Below are 19,000 nucleotides of genomic sequence, written 5' to 3' on the forward strand. Positions count from 1 at the left end.
AATGTCGGGCTCGGTGCAGTGGGGTGAGATGTCCGACATGGAGCCCAAAGGTGGGGTTGTCCTGACTCTGCAGTAACTTCATTCCAGTCAGAGAGATTTCAGAGCTCAGCTACGGGGTTCTGCCCTGTAACTGTGTGTGGGGATGGGGCAGAAGTGGGGCAGTGATGCACTCATGAAAGGAGTAGGGCTAAGGGGGGGCCCGTGCTGCAGCCACTAAAGCCCCTGTGTGCTGCGTTCCAGTCGCGCCGGCTCTGCCTGGCTGGGATGGGGGCGAGGCGGCTCCACGCGCTGCCGTTCCCCGCCCTGAGCCGCGTTGCCACGACGAGCACCACACTGGGAACCTCTGTCCCTGGTGCTGGTCTTGTCTGTAGGCTCCGCTCCCTGCAGCTCTCATTGGCCAGGAATCGTTAATCCCGCCCTGGCCCTACTCCCCAGCCCGTTCCAATCCTTCTCTTGACTCCTGACTCCGGCTCCAACCCTTGGCTCCCCTAAGCTCGACCTCCACCACCCTGACCACTAGGCCCCACCGCCTCTGCTCCAACCCTGGGCCCAACCATCCGTGCTTTGGTGTCCGACACCAGCGATATGTAGGAGTCGTTCACCTCACTGCTTTCCATGCGTATGGCCCTGCCTTTGTCAGCACTGGTTTTCATCTGCCATTGTTCTGCCCAGTCACGTGGCTTCATTAGATCCCTTTCAGCTGCTTCAAAGTCTTCTCTATGCCTGACTAACCTACATAATTTTGGTGTCAAGTATCAGGGGGTAGCCGTGTTAGTCTGTATCTACAAAAACAACAAGGAGTCTGGTGAGGTTTTTACTCACGAAAGCTTATGCCCAAATAAATCTGTTAGTCTTTAAGGTGCCACCAGACTCCTTGTTGTTTTTCTACATAATTTTGTGTCATCTGCCAATATCCACCTCATTGTTCAGTCCCGGTTCCAAATATAAGAACATAAGAAAGGCCAGACTGGGTCAGACCAAAGGTCCATCTAGCCCAGTATCCTGTCTTCTGACAGTGGCCAATGCCAGGTGCCCCAGAGCGAATGAACAGACAGGTAATCATGTAGTGATCAATCCCCTGTCACCCATTCCCAGCTTCTGGCAAACAGAGGCTCAGGACACCAAAAAGTTGATAAGCGTCTGTTGTACGTACCATAGCAGGACAAAGAGGTCTTCTGTGTCGGTCACAGTTCCCTAGTCGAATGCAGAACCTGACACAAGATTTCCAAGCTTCTGCAGCCATTTGTAATGTCTCCTGAGGATGCACCCTGTGGTCCTGTCAGATGTCAAAGGCACTTCCTGAAAAGCTGAAACAAAGAGGAAACGGGTTGAAAGCCCCATGGTGCTGATGTGACTGGTGCCTAGGAAATCTCCCCTTCAGATGGCCGTTGCCACATGCTATTAACTACCCAAGAGTCTGGGGGCACAGAAACAACAACTCTGCTACTCCCAAAATAGCCCTGGACAGAGAGGAGACCCCATTCTGTGCGTAACTTCCCCCTCCCCCAGGATACACACGTCCACACACATGTCCACACACTAAAACACAGGCAGGTGGGGGCAATTGTTCCTGGGACGTAACAAAAAAAGTGTCAACAGCAGAGGTGTTAAATCATCAAACATTTATGCACAGATCCGCAAAGGAATTTAGACTGAAATCCTCTGTGGCCCTGTGCCTTCATTCCTTAAGAGGTCACAGGGAAAGATGTTTCCCATGTGCACTCAGGGGATTTCCTATGAGCTGATAACCAACCTCTGAGTGGTTCCCTGGCCTGCAATCACTCCATTACAGAGAGGGCAGGTGATGAATTTTTCCCTACAGAGGGTAATTGTCATCATCATCATCATGCTTAATAATAACAACAGCCCTTTTCAATTCTGTCCGGCCTTCCTTTAGAGACTTTCTGACCTTTCTGAAGACAGTCTCCCCACACAGCTCTAAGGCTACCTCTATGCTAGGAGCTAGGGATGGTTATCCCCTGCTCCCGTACACATCTTGTGGGACCTCGATGAAAGCTCGTGTGACCATCCTTCTTCTTTAAACGCTGTCCTTAGCCAGAGAGGGACACATTCAAACCTGTGTTCAGGCCTTGTGCTGCACCCCTGTACTTCCCACAGAGGCACAAACACACAGAGCTATTTCCTTACCTTCATACAGGCGGGAGATGCCATCTTCAGTCACGGTTTCAGACAACAAGTCGCAGTAATGGCGGATAGTATTTCCTAGACATACAATGGATCTCATTACTTTTCAAATCCTTTGCTGAAAACTGCTAAAGGTGCAGCCATTCCCCCAAGACAGCCCTTGGGAAATTCAATACATTCCTTCCATCTGCTCACAAAGCACATCAAAGCATCTGATGCACAGAAGTTACTGAGAGGCTGATTTCCAAAGGAGATTGAATTCACATCATGCGGGTTTCCACTAGGCGCAGCCAAAGAGTTGTTGTGGGCAGGGGAAATTGGTGCAATCAATACAGCTAAATTGCTCCCTTAATCTTGGAATACATGTTAATTCTGTCTCTCTCTCTCTCACACACACACACACCAGAAGTCTAGAAAAGGGCTTTGAAGGAAGCAGTTCAAAAAAGATCAAGTGAATTTCTCTGCTTACCAATGAACAGGGCTGCAGAATGCCTTATTGTTGTCTGTGAGCTTTCCAGGTACTCTAAGGCCTGGAACAGGAATTTGGGGATGTGGCTCTCGTTGTTCTGCATCTAGGAGGGAAGAAGGAAGAAATGCGCAATATACAAATGACATGTTCTTCCCACAGCGAAGGGGCCAGGAAAGCCAAAGCACACAGCCAGGGCAAAGCAACAGCCAGTATGAGCCCATACACCATAGCAGCACCTCTCTGGAGTTACTAGTGTGTTCTCCAGAACCTCAGCTTTCATTTTAAAAGACACAAGTTTGGAGGTCTGACAGTTGTGGAGAAAAATTTCAAAAATGTGAAGGGATTGTAACTCATGCAGAAATGAACCAGCAGAGAGCCTGGAATAGAGTCCTGCCGCCCGACCGAAGCGGATGGGTACTCAGGGTGTGGGGTTAGAAAGGTCTCCCTCAAGTCACCATTCACCACTCTCAAGGCACAAGGAATCCACCTACCAAGCACTTCCAGACACACTTCAGGAGCTGTGAGGAGCCATCCCAGGCCATGCTGCGGAACAGCCTCTTCAAATGAGCCCACCTGAGAAACACTGCGCAGCGGAAGAGCGTCAGTTTACATCTCTGCAAGAGAAGGTGAGACCAAGAGGGTTCTCACTGAGAGAGGGATTGTCTGGGGGACATCGAACCTTCCCCTGTCCCTTTTCTCTCGCTTTTCCTGTTATTTGTTCTACACAGGACTGTGCTCAGGAGAGGGAACTGAGACTTGGCTGGAGACAGCCAGAGCCGTCCTGTCTTTGGATGGTTTGGGGCAGTTGCCCAGGGCCCTCTGCTTTGGGGGGCCCCGCACTTCAGGGGGACGCAGGACCTGGGCTGTGCTGGGGCCAGCAGCAGTAGTCCCGGCCCGACTAAGTTATACCCCACCTCGCCAGCACCCAACGTCGCTCGGGAGAGGAGAGGGCAGGGGCTTGGGAGGAGGGGAGAAATAGTGGTGGGATGGGGGAGGAGCAGGGGTGGGAAAAGGTGGAGTGGGGGCTTGGGGGAAGGGGTGGAGTGGGGGTGGGAGGTGGACGGGGGGGGAGGGGGTTGTCCCAGGCCCAGTGCCCCCCTATGGGTGGCCCTGGAAAGAGTCATAAGAGATCTCCACAACTCAGTCCTTCTATGCAAAGAAACTGTATGAGAGCGTGAGTCAGCTTTGGAATCCCAAAGAGTCGGACCAAAGAGGCACACGGATCAAGCTTCCCTCCACATCCCAGTTGGCCCAACGAAAGAAGGCAACGTCCGGTGAATGTTGGGAAGCGAGGACCTGCTGGAGAAGGTCTCTCAGGAGTTCCAGGGAAGAAGGCAGGACAGCTGCACCCACTTTCCAGAAGGCTGTGGGCAGATACCAGCTCCCTGAACCGAAGGGCACTTACAGATTTATGCTCCCTTTTCTTTTGCTGCCTCTTGTTGGGAACCTTTGGATGCAGCAGCCCAAAGGCCTGAGGCCTGTCTTTGCAGTAGAGGGTCAGGACTCTTTCCCAGAAGAAGGCTTTTCTTCCAAATTGTGCTATGTGCTGTGGGGATGGATGAGGCCCTAGACTCCAGCATGGAGTGAAGCAGGGAGGAGAAGACTCTGCTTGGGCAAGAGGCTCTGGCCATTAATGGAGTGGGGGCCCCAGGGGATTCTGGCTCTTTGCTTATAAGGAAATAAGGACGGTGGCACTTACCAGTGTCACACGCTCCTCCTGGTCTTCGAGATGCAGCAGCAGCGGGAGCAAGCAGTTGATCATTTCCTGCTGCACCATGCCTTTGTCCGGGTCCTTCACCCTGCTCACCACCTTGCCAAGCAGTAAAATGGCAGCGGAGCGCACACTGCCCCTCTCCTGGCAATGACACACAGGGAGTGGGGAAGCCCGGTTAAAGCCAGGCAGTATCAGAGCATAACGCGACAGAGTCATAATCCGCCCGCTGCTCCGGTTCCCCCTGTGTTAACTGACTTGGCTGGCGGGAGCAGTGAGGCCACCAGGCTAGCGCCATAGACAACTTGTGCAGAACAGGGCCTGAGACACTGTGCAGGGCAGTGCAGCCCCTTGGTGTCCCAGACGCAATTTCTGTCTGGAGAGCACCGAACCCTAGACCCCTAGAAGATTAGGGGAGGGGGTGGGAAGGCTGCTGGAGACTGGTCTGGGGCAGGGGAGAAACAGCTGCTGGAGCCTTGCAGGGATGTGCTGCTACAAAACACAGCAGTTCTTTTGCTCTTCAGTTCCCCTGAGAGCCGGGCCATTCCCGACCCACCTCTTTCCTGCTGGGAATCTCCACCTCTTTGGGGCCTGGTGTTCTCCAGACAGCTGGTCATCTGCCCAGTGCCAGCCCCTCTTCCCCAGGCCAGGCTGCAGCAGGGGCTGGGAGCAGGGCGCTGAGGCTGAGGTTTGCAGAGAAGAGCTCTGACAGGGAGGTGGCGGAGCAGGAGATTCCCCACCCATGGCGGGGGCACTCCTAGGAGGCTCCATGGCAGGGCTGAGGGGCGGGAGGCAAGGGGATGGGGAGAGAGACACAAGGGCATCAGAGGCAGGTGGAGGGGGGGGGAAATGGGCTTCTCCTGTGGTTCCAAGCCTACGTCATCAATGAAGGGGCGAAGGCTGACTGCAATGTCCTGGGAGATGGAGCCAAGCCCCTCCCCGTCGAGGAGGTAGATGATGTCTCCAGCTTTATGCATGGCCTCCATGACACACACTCCATCCCTGTCACCGAACGTGTCCATGATCGCTGGCAGCTGGGCCCGTAACAATTGCACCTGCAGGAATGAAGAAGGCAGCTCATTACTATCCTGGGTGACAGCCTGGAGCACATGCTGGACCATCCCACTCCCACCTATGAGAAACCATGGCTGGCACAGCCCCCCAACGGGGCAGAAAGTCATTCTCCTCTCACTCAGTGCCAACTGCTCACTGTAACCTTTGTCTTTGCTCACCCCGCCTCCCCCATTGCATCACATCTGCAATCAGGGGTCAGCTCACGGGAGCAGGGACCATGTCATGCCTTGATTCGCTCAGTAACGCACCTCCAACATTTGAGTGCCGTGCGTTAAACAACAAGGCTTGTGTGGGGATCTCGCTCTCATTTCTGAGCTATTCGATAGACATCGGCTTCCTCGGTCCCCGGGCAATCCACGCCTCTCACCTTTGCTGGCTGGAGCACAACACTGCCAAGGCCTCGCAGACTGAGCCTACGTATGATGGGATTTTTGTCCTGGGTCCATTCCATGAGCTGCGCCTTGAGCTCTGATTTTGTCACTATCGTCTCAATGGAAGGACTCTGGAGCAACTGGAAAGAGCCAAATCAACATCCGGTTGAGGAGCAGAGGTCTTCCTGTGGGGTCTGTTCCCTGGACAGTCATCTTTACCAAATGGCCACTTACTCCCGTACAAAGTCTCTGGTGTGTAGGGAGCCAGTTGCTGCTCTTTCAGTTGGTTCATTCCCAGAAGTTAGACTAATGTATAAGTCACAAATAAACCCGCAGGGAAAGGGGAATCTCCAGGCCCCATTGAGTGCCATGGAACAACCCCTGGGGCAGAAGAAAAGCAGACCCCAAGAAAAGGTGAGGAGAGAAGCATGGCCTTGGGGCAGTGGTGAAACATCTCCTCTTGTCACATGATCCCATCTAGGCACATCCAGCCAGGGGCGATCTCACCCTGTCTCTCCCTCCCTCTCTCTGCCGTGCCCCACAGCCATCCATGTGTGGAGAGGAGCTAGCTGGCTGTAGGCTGCTGAGCTCCTGACAATGTGCCCCAGAGCTTACTGGCCTGAGCTGCTCTGCAGAAAGCCCGCTTGTGCCTGTCAATTAATGAATCTCACCTCAGTGCAGAAAGTCATGGCGATATGTCTCTGCTCATCCTCCTTCTGACTCTGGACAATGGTGACGGCCTCTCTGAAAACTGCAGGGAGCTGAGGGTTCTCAAACTCGATCATGGCTCTGGAACATGGAACAGAAAGTCCCTTGTGGTTATCAAGGGGGAGAGAGAGTTCCTCACTAGTTGCTGGGCTGAGATGGCAGCTGGAACAGAGGAATATTTCACACGGAAATCCCATTGCCAAGAGAGACCCAATGAAGAGGAAACTTTGGGCTCCTACCTTGCAATTAGGCCAACACCCTGCGAGTAGTAATATCGGGAGGATATCATGTCCCAACCCTGCTGTAACTGGATGCCGGCAAATTCCTTCCAGTATCCGGGCATGGAAAAAAGAGTCTTCACAGCCTCCACTGACGTGCTAAAGACAAAAAAATCCCAGTGTCAGGCAACGAGATCACCCCCAAGCATGGCAAATCTGCACAAGCCCTGGGACACACAGCATGGTCAGCAGTAGCTAGCGACCCCGAGGATAGATCCAGTGTGATATCATGGTGCTTCCCTTCCCAAGGGGCCCTGTCTACACTGCAGATTCATTGAGTTTGTAACCAGTTACTGACACTAGCTTCTTAAGATGGTTGGTGTCATCACTCAATACGGTTGAATACTTGATTCTTTACTGTGGCAGGTAACAGGACACAAGCGGGCATGTGCGGCCAGATCCTTAGTTGGTGTAAGCGAGCAAAGCTGTGTCAGTTTACAGCACCTGAGGTGGCCTCTGGCGCTCTGTGTTTCCACTGACGCTTTGGCAGGTGGCACATGGGGATGGATGCACAAACATGACTGCTGCCTGACTGTGTAGTGAAAGCAGCTGGCCTGTGGACGGAGTCAGATGAGCGAGTGTGACTCACAAGAACACACGGCTCTCAACCCTTTCCCCTCAAGAGAGACCTGCACCGAACTGAGCCTGGGCGAACTACAGCACCCGAACAAATGATGGCCATGAACAGAGCACACGTGTTTAGCAGAACAAATCTGTTCTTCCTTTTCCTTTCAGTCATTACCTTAGGGGGCTGAGGCAGCTGGACCCCTCCTCGGGGCTGGATGTCTCGCTGGCCCTGTAGGTCCCTGGCAAGCGCAGCTCCATCACATACTGCACTTGCCTGACGCAGAGGATGAGCATCTGGGGATACATTTCCAGGATGGCTTCTCGGTATCCCCACAGGAAAAGGACCTCGTAAATGGTCCTCATTGCCTGGAGGGGGGAAAGAATTTCAGTCAACTATCCCAATCTGCCACCTGCCACCTCCACAGGGTATTAGAAAAGAGGATTGGCTCCTGAGAGGGGAGGAGACATTTTGAGGCTCCTGAACCATCACCCATTCCTGGAACGAAAGCAGGATGGAGCCCTATGGAAAGATCAGAAGAGTCTGGATGACGTTATTCCCCGTTGTTTCTCTTAATGGTGCAGACCCTGTGCTTTGGCTTTCCAGCCATGACTGGACGGGCTGAAACCATCCTGAGGAGATCCGTTCGCATAGGCCCAGTGTTTCTGGCCCAGTCAAAAGTACTGGACATCTCATGATCCCATGCTGGGAAGCTCTCTAGTCACAGTTTACAGAGCCAAGAGACACCGAAACTGCAGCTGCTCACTAAAGGGCCATCTAGAGCAGAAGACAACTGAGCCAGGGGACCAGCAGATAAACCACTTCAGATCTGTAACTTTTACCTGGGGAAAACTTTCTTTACACGTCTTTGGTTTGCTAGGAGGTGGCCAGGACACACTAAGGCCTGGTCTGCACTACAGAGTTAGGTCAACGCAAGGCCGCTCACCCAGCATCACCCTAACTATGGAATTTCCTTCCCGTCGGCAGAACTGCCCCTCGGTTCCAAATTAATAACAATAATAATTAAAAATCTCTCCACGAGTGGCAGAGAGTCCAGGTTGATGCAGTTAGGTCGATGCAGTGTCAGTGTAGACACCGCGTCGCTTACGTCAACTGGCTTTCAGGAGCCTCCCCACCCTGACCGTACAATCAAGACGAGTGCTTCTGGCGAGGACGTGCACTGCCGACACAAGCAGCAAAGTGCAGACACACACAAGGGATGGAATTGCTGTGGCGGCTGTATGCCGAGGTAAGTTAGGTCGACTTCATTGTGTAGTGGAGCCATGGCCTGAAGCTAAGAAGGGGTGAAGCTCCCGCACACACACAGATGCACCATCCTCCCTGCGGTGGCGGGTTGGCAAAGTGACATCTCAAATCTCACTTACAGCCAGAGACACATTGCCGCTCTTCTCCTCCCGGCGTCTCTGCTGGAGCTTGTCCAGCAGCTGCTGCAGCACCTCCCTGGTGAGCTGTGGTTCTTCACCCAAGGCCTTCCACAGCTCAATGGCACATCTGCAAATTCAGAAACAGAAGTCTGACCTTCCCTGCTTGGCCACCTCTTGCCCTCCCCAGGGAGAGACTTGGCGTGTAGGCAGGAAAGGCATCTCTCAGAGGACACACCGATTGGTGCAGAGAGGCTGAGGCAGGGCAAGTCCCTTCAGAGAACGTTGTATTTATTCCTTTCCCCTAATGGGCTATTGTTCCTGAAGCTACAACCGCTGTTTCCAAGACAGTGACCATGTACTGACCACAGAGTGACCACCAAACTGTGACCCCCAGACTGTGCAAAATTCTGCTCTGTTATGCTAGGGTCAGTCCCGAGGAACTTGCCTGACCTCACTGGAGTTACTCTGGCTATTTGGGGGTGTAACTGAGACCCAGCGTTTGGCCAAGTGTCTCTTAACAGCTCAATCCTACTGCAGTGTGGTGGGCAGGGTCAGACACTGAATCAGAACATGCCCTGATAGGAGAGGACTCAGGAGTTTGGAAGGGGAGATTGTACTGCCCAGTGGGACAGAGATGGAAGGAAACTAGTACTGAAATCCCCCTCCTCTCTTCTCTCCATTCTTGCTGATCTAAGCACTGCTGGTCCTCGCAGGCATCTGCAGAGGAAGACTGCAGATGGATCCAAAAGACTCCAGTCATTGGACTTCCAAGTTTGGTGAGGAAGGTCGGACATGGTGGTCAAGCCCTGGGGACATTGAGAATTAGGTTGGACAAATCAAGAGTAAATGGCCTGGATTTGAGATCTTCAGGAAGCTTGGCTGAAATTCTGTGCCAACGCTGCCGAGTTTCTATAGCTTCTGAGCACAGACCCTGGAAAGCACTGTGGCTGTTTCAAGGAATTCAAACCTGAAAGGTTTACAAATCAAACATTCAAATCAATATGAAAACCAGCACTGTATTCCTCTGGTAACTGCATTGGGTAAGAAAGTCAATTTCTTTTGTGCTGCTCTTCAATTTGCTCTCCCATGTGACACAGATTTGTCTGTGGTCAGTGCAGAACTGCACTGCAGAGGATGCCGAGGAAAGCTGGCGTTTTGACCTCTGGCTAGGGTCCAGTTGGGTTTCACGGCCCCTAGGCACATGGGGATTGTGTTATAAACACCTCAGCTGGATGACTCTGCAAAGTGATCGGCAATAACCAGCAGGACTCAGATGAAAAGAGGCACTCACCCCGCTCAGAGCCATTATTCCCGGCTGTCTGCAGACTCAGGCAGGCTGCACTGCATTTACGCTCAGGTCATGTGTGGATGATTTTTTTTTTTTTTGTTGCAACAATAAGGGCTGGAAATTTGTGTCTTAAGAGATTTATCTCTGCTGTACAGCTCCATAAGGATGAGTGCATTTTCTCAGCACTTCCTCAGCCATGGAATAACTAGGGATCTGACTACAGGTAACAATCCTGCACTGGTCCCCAGGGGACAGACAGATGGGCCTCATGGGCCTTTTCCATCTCTGCCCTCTCTCACGCAATAGGGAGCAGCCAGACCTCATGACCCAGGGATGTGGAGTGAGCCCCAAAGTCATTTATTGGCCCTGTACTGGATCAGAGAGCAAGTGGAGTGACCCATCGAAATCAGGACAATGCTGGAATTCTCCAGAAAACTGGCACGTCTCCATCCCGGGGAGTGCAGGAGGAGGGGTTGGCTCCTCAGTGGCTGTGCCTGGGTATGTCCTCTTAGTGAGAATGGACAGCTCTCTGCACCGCAGGAAACTCCCTCCAACTGTGTGAGCCTGACAGACCCTTCCCGGACGGTGGCCTGTCAGTAGGAGCAGGAAGAGAAATAATGGCCCGAGGTGATAACAGAGCAGCTCCCTACCTGTCCGATGACAGCGTGTGCGCCACACAGCTCAGAACCACATCCTGGGGGTGGGAGCGAGCCAGCAAGGCCGTGGCCCTCAGCGCTGCTTTTCTGGCTCTGGGATCACAGACGTCGTCTAGCCACATTAAGATCCTTCCAACAACGTCTCCAACCTGAAAGAAAGCCAGAAAGTTGAGGGATGGATTTATCAATGAGTGACCTCCTCCCAGGTAACCCCATCTGGCAGCCCTGCAAACTGCCTCTCACCTCACTTTCCCATCTCTACTCCTCCATAATCTCAAGAAAGAGGCTTTGACAAGTACAGGAACCCCAGTCTTCCTGAGGTCTGGTTTAGCACCTTAGGCTCAGAAACACACACAAAAGCCTTCCCCAAAACCTGACCGCGGGCACAGCTCAAACTCCCCTGATGTCCCAGGGCCTTCCCTGCCTTAGCAAACTGCTCGCAGCCCTGCTCTCAAGGGCTTCCCTGCAGGAGCCTTTCCTCCATCTCTGCAACTTCCTGTTGCTCTTTCTACCACGATCAGTTCCTCCAGACCAGTGGTTATCAACCTAGTTTCCGTGTGGGCCACATCCAATACTATCTCTTTGCCCCTGAGGATGTCCCAGGTAGAGAAGCACTGCTCCAAACCTAGCTGGTTCTACGGATGTACCCCAGAGCCCATCCCAGCGATGGCAGGCAGGGCTACGTGGATGGGACTAGCCAGCTCCAGGCCCCAGCCCTATGGAGAACCTCTACACTGTGGGATTTTAAAACCTGCCGTAACAAATCTTAAAGCCGGGTCTCTAACCTCGGGCTCAGGCTGTGGCACTCAGAACAGCAGTGCAGACATGGTGACTTGGGCTGGAGCCCAGGCTCTGAAGCCCCCTCCTACCCTGGCTTCAGAGCTCAAGTTCCAGCCCAAGCCCAGAAGAGGCTGCATTGCTGTTTGGCCCCACAGTGCCAGCCCTGGGAGCCCAAGTCCATAGGGCCAGGCTTTACGGCTCCTGCTGCAGAGTTTGCAGCACAGGGTAGACAGACCCGAAAGGGACAAGCCACCCCCTAGCGCTCTTCCATGAGGAATCGATCATTGCTCTTTCCTCTCCTGAACAAGGAGCAGGAGCTACAACCCGGGTGGCTGGATTCTGTTGACCTGTTCTGCTAGCAGGAGGTAGAGCCCGGCACAAATCAATCTGCTGATCGAGGGGCCATTTGTTAACTTCCCGCCGGGACCTGCTGGAAACAGGGAACTTGGCCAGAGACAGGGACGACCTGCAGGGAACCCGAGGAACAGGCAGGTTTGGGGAGGAAGCTCAGGCTGAGGATTCGGTTCGTTTATGAGTCTCCGAGTTTCCAGGAAAGCCAAAGCCCAGGAAGGGAATAAGTCTGCACTGACTCGCCACGGGCAGGCGGTATTTGGAGAAGGGCGGGAATGTCACCTATTTCCAGGCTGAGTGATAAAAGGCAACGTTTAAAGAACTGTAGGGAACATGAACCCTGATTCCTTTCTCAATAACCCACCTGCGCAGGCTGGGGCAAGTCAAGGAGCTCTCTGGACTTCAGTTTCCCCAGGTGTCCAATGGGTTCAATTCCTACCTCCCAGGAGGGCGGTGGAGCTTCATTAATCAGGGGGAGTAAATGATGCCGAGAGCCTCCTACCCAGGGGACGTAGAAATGAATTCTGCCAGAGACCTCCCTAGGCCAATCTAATTCACGGGGGAGGCACTCAGGTCTGTGGGGATGGGCAACAGGATCAGAGCTTGGGAGAGACAGAGAGAAAAGTGCAAAGCCAAATTCCTCCTGATACTTCAGCTGGACAAACAAGGCCCTGCAGCATGTCTGAGGAAACCATGTCTGCTCCTGGAGCCTAATGTGGAGGCCCATTGGCAGACTAGGTAAGTGCTGTGCTGCCAGGGCTGGGGCTCTCGGCACCTTCAGTGTGGCTGGGCTGTCCTCAGGGACGTGTCAGAGCTCCAGCGGGCAGAGAGCACGTTACAAACCTGACGCCGCGGATCCCCGCGGCCAAGCGATGAATGGAAAGGGGCTGAGCCAACCTTCAAAGCACCATGCCAGCGTGTCCCAGGAACCGTTTCCTAGGAGAGGAAATTCTCCCCTCCCCCTCTCTGCGCAGCATCCTCTGCCCCACAGCAGGAGTCTCTTACTCTCTCCATCTTGTCTCCGTGTAGAGATACGATGGCCCTCAGCTCTTCCTCTGCGGCTTTAAATCGCTCCAGGGTGGGTGTTGTCAGACCCTTCACGGCTCTCATCAGCAGGGCTTGGGGCTGGGCTGAGGAAAGCTGCTCCCCAGGGGTCTGCGATGAACAAGGACAAAGCCTGTTGGGACGGAGTATTTCCATTGGGCAGCTGCCCTGGAATAGTCTGTCTCCGCGGGAGGCTGGCAGGGCCTAGTCAGCGTGGAGACTCCGGCTGAGCCCTTTTCTTAAAAAGCCTCAACAGGTGCCGAGGTTTCCTCAGTCTTTCATCCGCTCCCCTCGCCCCCTCTGCCTGAGAAGAGATGGGAGCCTCTCAGCCAGTGCTGGGACCCCAAGGGCCACCCCATTTCCTCCCTCTCTAGCCCCTCCTCCCAGGAGCCCAGCTTGTGCTGAGAAAGCCCCAATGGCCTGCAAAGCCCATTCAAGTTGCTTGTTGAGTGCAGCCGAGGGGTCACTGGAGAACCTGCCCCACGTCCCATCCCACCCCGAGCGCCTGAGCAGATTGGCTCAGCAACTCTAGCAGCCCACGGTGTCTGCGTGGAAAGGACTGAGAACAGGCCCCAACGGAAATGCCTCTTCCTTCCCCACCCCGCAGCGTGTGGCGCTGCCACAAAACAGGCAGAAATCGCCGGCAGGACAGAAAGTAGCTTCGACTGAAGGAGCGAGTCTGCCTGGCTGAGGAGAATCCCAAACTGTGGGCTTCTGGGGCCAGACCCTTGTGGGTCAGAACTCACTGGGCACAATGTTAGTCCAGGGGACCTGGTTCCAGGGTCTTCTAAACCCAGGGCCTGGGGTGCTGGAGGCCTTTGTCCTGGTGTCTCAAGCACCTCCTGAGTATTACTGCAGCTGGCCTGCGTGTCTGGATCAGCACCGTCTGTCCTGGATGGCAGCAGCTGAGGACACAGCAGAGCACACCAGAGTGACACACTCGCATAGCTACTCCAGCCCCCCGGCGTGTCAGAAGCTCCCAGAATTGCAGACTTTTGTATGTGCTGCAGGGTGCTCTGTCACTAATCATCAGAGTGACAATGGTGTCTCAGTGTCTACAAGTGCAGGGATGGGCCTCGTAGGATTTTCAGCAGTGCCTGTGTGCCATGAAAAGTGCATCAGAATCAGGCACCTGAGTCAGGCACTTCTGCGAATCCCACTAAGCACTTGTGTACTTCTTTAGGTGCCTAACCCCCTTTGTCAATCTGGATTATTTGCCTTATCCAAACAACCTAGAGAAACTCATAAAGACTGGCTGGAGTTGATGACGTGCAGAATGTTTCCTTTCAGCTCCCTGAGCAAGGGGCAGGTAGTTCTCCTGTCAGAGATACCAGCTCCGGGAGACATTAATACACACAGCAGGGGATGCTTTCCATTATCTCAGTCACAAAGCGTCATTACCATTGTCATATGGGAGCTGCTTGGTAATGAGGGGATGGGAGCGCGCTCTTCTTCCTGCTCTTCTGGACTCCCTTTTCCGCACTTCCCCTTCGACTCAGACGGCTCCTCCTTCGTCCCTGAAGCAGAAAGAAACATTCGTAACATTTCGCTTTTCCATGTGTTATCCCTGGTTTACAGAGGACGGAAGTCGGGCCCAGAGCCCTGAAGCGACTTGCCCAGGGTCAGACTGAAGGTTGTGGGCAGAGCTAAGCAGAGAACTCCGATCTCATGGCTCTTCGCTGGGGGCTTTTACCACATGAGGCTTCCTCTGATCTAGGGGCCAGTTTCTTTTCCATGGTGTATTCTACTCTTCCCCTCCCCTTGCACAGCGTTCCTGTCAGTGATGGGCAACAGGCCTCATTTGCACTTAACCCCCCAAGAAGTAATGACTCAGCTCTGGTACGGTTCCCAGCTGTGACCTGCTGAGACCTCTGGAGCATTTTACTGATGAAACAGACCCGATCCAGGAGACAAGAAATGATTTCCTACAACATCCAGCCTCTCTGTTCTCCTTACAGCCTGGAGCAATGTTAGTACTCCCCACCCCACAGTGCCAGACCCCCCGAGGGGGGTGATCTGACACTGTCAGCTCTCCCCACCTCAGCGATGGACCTCGGCCACCCTGTCCAGGAGGATCCGGCACTAAATGGATTCCAGAGTCTGAGGTTCCCATCACTGTCCCGTGAGAAGCCCTGATGTGTAAGGCTTGTAGAGTGACTGGTGTGAGTATTCCTCACATGCTCCTCGCCACAAACCATGTGGATTGAATCCTCACCTGTAAGATCCAGTTCAACTTGTTCTGTGTTCTCCTGCAGCTTCACCTCCTCTGACTCCACCTGGGTCTCAGCTGTTTTCTTCTTCAGGGACAAGTGCGTCCACCTTCGTGGTGAGGAAACTGTTCTCTCCTCATTGCTCTCTGCCATCGAGGTGTCAGACTGGCTACAGACACAGAGTCTTTTCATGCCTGATAAGATGGTCCATGAGCATTTGCTTCTCTGGGGCTTCTCTGGCAAGGCCTGTTCTTGCTGGCTGAGGACAGAGCATGCCTCGATTGCTGCAGGTTGGGGGAACACTTTGTGCACAGGGATCTCTCTGTGCTCCCTAGAGGCGAGTCTTTGGAAAAAGGAACGAAGCCTGGAGTAGAAAGAAGGAGGAAATGGGTTTTTCTGTCATTCTCTAAAGGAAAGGAATTAGTTTGCCCAGGATTCACAGATCCAAGAGACTGGTCTTTTGAAGCCAACTGCTCCAGCCAATTCATACAACCAAGAACATAAGCAACACAAGATCGCCCAGCCTGGGTAAAACTGTCTGACAGTAGCCAGTGCCCCAGAGGGAATGAACAGGGAATGATCAAGTGATCCATTCCTGACGCTAATTTCCGGCTCCTGGCAAATGGAGGTTAGGGACACCATCCCTGTGCATCCTGGCTAATAGCCATTAATGGACCTCTCCTGCATAAATGTATCTAGTTCCTTTTTGAACTCTGTTAAAGTCTTGGACTTCACAACATCCTCCGGAAAAGAGTTCCACAGGTTAACTGTGCGTTGTGTGAAAAATACTTCCTTTTGTTTGTGTGAAACCTGCTGCTTATTAACAGAGACTTCAAAGGGGGCACTAGGATGTGACTAAAGGACCATTTGATCTGTAGTTAAACACTGTACCCCTGAACTCTACCCCCATGATTAGACCCAGCTGAAGACACATGGGACCGTGGTGAAACAGAAATTCTTCTGCAGACGTTCTAGGGCCTGTGTTATGTAGGGGGTCAGACTAGATGATCAGGACTGGCCTTAGAGCCTTTGAAACTATGAATTTCTGAACCTAAAGATGGCTCTAACTGCTAGTGTGAAGGTTGCTGCTCCTGTCCAAGAGGAGATACTTTGTCTGAGGTTTCCTTGGGGAAAGGCACCTGGATCCCTGTTCCCTCTTTCTCATAACCTTCCTTGGACAGAGCACATCACAGGTTCTCCCCTTTTGTTCTCTAACAGGAAACCTCCATCCACCAGATCTGTAATTCCTTCCTTGCTAGCACAGTCGCTGGCTACATTTCCTAGCCTGACTCTCACCTCATGGATCTCACGCCTCCTCTGCCATTGGGCAGACATGGAAACAGCAAAGGTCAATTTATATTTTCTTTGGTCATTGCCTGGGTCTAGTTGCAAAACTGCTTCATTATTAACCCCACTCCTTTGTGCACAGAATGTTGGGACTCTGGGAACAGATGGGGCCAAGCTGAAAACCAATAAACCTTTGTTCCCAGAGAACCCAGTAAAAGGAACAAAAGATTGTCATCAAGAAGATTTGAGGGTCTGGAAGGATGGATTTGCAGCTGCAAATATGTTGATTTATTCTCAACTATTTCAATATCTGGAATTTATTAGCATGGGGAAAATAATCAGTAAACTTTAAATGAAGAATTTCCCATGCTATTTATAACTTGCAGTCAGAAGTTTGGCCACCAACACAATAAGAAAGAAATCACACCGAGACCCATGACCAATGTAGGCTACAGTTTATTTAAACCCCTTTCCTGGAAAGGAATTGCAGGGGGGAATTTACACATCTATTGTATAACCCAATGGGGGTATAGTAGAATTTGTAGAGAGTTTTGAAGTCTATCTCCATGAGATTATTTCTGAGAGAACTGCCAAGATGACAGCCAGGGGATGGGAGTGGAGCTGTATCCTTTTCAATAGCTTAAGATTTCTTTCTTCTGCATTATTTGATCTCATTTATGTGTGTTTCAATCATGTAAAGTCTGAGATAGATATTGTCTCAATACACATACATTAGCCAATCATTACATGAGACAAAAGGTTTAGATTCACAACTTGACGGCAATGAGTGAATTAGAACATAACAGAACATAAGAATATAAGAACATAAGAACGGCCGTACTGGGTCAGACCAAAGGTCCATCTAGACCAGTATCCCGTCTACCGACAGTGGCCAATGCCAGGTGCCCCAGAGGGAGTGAACCTAACAGGCAATGATCAAGTGATCTCTCTCCTGCCATCCATCTCCACCCTCTGACAAACAGAGGCTAGGGACACCATTCCTTACCCATCCTGGCTAATAGCCATTAATGGACCTAACCACCATGAATTTATCCAGTTCTCTTTTAAACGTTGTTATAGTCCTAGCCTTCACAACCTCCTCAAGTAAGGAGTTCCACAAGTTGACTGTGTGCTGTGTGAAGAAGAACTTCCTTTTATTTGTTTTAAACCTGCTGCCTATTAATTTCATTTGATGACCCCTAGTTCTTGTATTATGGGAATAAGTAAATAACTTTTCCTTATCCACTTTCTCCACATCACTCATGATTTTATATACCTCTATCATATCCCCCCTTAGTCTCCTCTTTTCCAAGCTGAAGAGTCTTTAATCTCTCCTCATATGGGACCCGTTCCAAACCCCTAATCATTTTAGTTGCCCTTCTCTGAACCTTTTCCAGTGCCAGTATATCTTTTTTGAGATGAGGAGATCACATCTGTACGCAGTATTCGAGATGTGGGCGTACCATCGATTTATATAAGGGCAATAATATATTCTCAGTCTTATTCTCTCTCCACTTTTTAATGATTGCTAACATCCTGTTTGCTTTTTTGACCGCCGCTGCACACTGCGTGGACATCTTCAAAGAACTATCCACGATGACTCCAAGATCTTTTTCCTGACTTGTTGTAGCTAAATTAGCCCCCATCATATTGTATGTATAGTTGGGGTTATTTTTTCCAATGTGCTTTACTTTAGGGGCAACTCCAAGGGAAATACTATTTATGGAGATATCAATGTAAATTTTACATGAGTTTTGTTACCTTCCCTTTAGGTTCTATCCATGGAAATTCACCCATACTCGTCTGCTGAAAGATAAAATCATGGAAATCTGCCTCCAGAGAACGTGGAAGGCTGACGCAGACGGGGAACTGAAAGATGCCCACATTCAAATCAAAACGGAACGTTGAGAACTGACTGTTGCAACGCTGGCCCCCACCAGTCCCTAGGATGGGGGTGGCCAAGCGGAGCCTGAGAAGGAGCCAGAATTTACCAATGAACATTGCCAAAGAGCCACAGGAATATGTCAGCAGCCCCCCATCCGCTCTCCCCCTCCAGCCCCCAGCACCTCCCGCCCACCAGCAGCCCTGCCAATCAGCGCCTGGGAATCTGGGAATTACCTTCTGTAAAAACTCATCTTCTTTCGAACACCTGTGGAAATTGGTTCAAGAAACTGATTCAAGAAGTTGTTGACAGATGGATAGTACGCGTCTATCAGCAGCTCCTTGGGTCACCAGCCGTCGTCAACCAAGCCAGTTGGCAGACTGAAGGCAGGGCAAGAATGCTGAAGCAGAAAGTTCTTTGCTGTTGGGATACGTGACATCACAATAAACTTATACATAAACACACCTGGACACCCACCCAGAGAGACACGCACCCACAGAAGCTAGTAACATTTACAACATTGAGAGATGCACCCAAAATCTCTAGTATCAGAGGGGTAGCCGTGTTAGTCTGAATCTGTAAAAAGCAACAGAGGGTGCTGTGGCACCTTTAAGACTAACAGAAGTATTGGGGGCATAAGCTTTCGTGGGTAAGAACCTCACTTCTTCAGATGCAAGTCAGACTTGCTCCCAATACTTCCGTTAGTCTTAAAGGTGCCACAGGACCCTCTGTTCCAAAATCTGTAGGAATTTTGATTTGGGGGAGGGGATCATAGGTGCTGACTGCACGGGGGGGA

At 51.8% G+C, this 19,000-nt stretch overlaps 1 protein-coding gene across 1 annotated transcript; it reads right to left on the minus strand.

Annotated features, from left to right (window-relative positions):
* Positions 1-3,173: 3,173 nt before the first annotated feature.
* LOC135979804 (maestro heat-like repeat family member 5) lies at positions 3,174-18,822 on the minus strand. Its single transcript, XM_065580004.1, has 14 exons — positions 18,441-18,822; positions 15,041-15,399; positions 14,227-14,342; positions 13,579-13,730; positions 12,787-12,958; positions 10,645-10,799; positions 8,707-8,833; positions 7,499-7,689; positions 6,718-6,855; positions 6,442-6,559; positions 5,767-5,910; positions 5,204-5,380; positions 4,314-4,469; positions 3,174-3,197 (listed from the first exon to the last, which is right to left on the minus strand). The coding sequence occupies exons 1-14, from the start codon at positions 18,455-18,457 to the stop codon at positions 3,174-3,176; spliced, it is 2,046 nt and encodes a 681-aa protein (XP_065436076.1). The 5' UTR covers positions 18,458-18,822.
* Positions 18,823-19,000: the final 178 nt, after the last annotated feature.

The sequence above is a fragment of the Chrysemys picta genome, unplaced genomic scaffold (genome assembly GCF_011386835.1).
Source record: "Chrysemys picta bellii isolate R12L10 unplaced genomic scaffold, ASM1138683v2 scaf1242, whole genome shotgun sequence".
NCBI lineage: Eukaryota > Metazoa > Chordata > Testudines > Emydidae > Chrysemys > Chrysemys picta.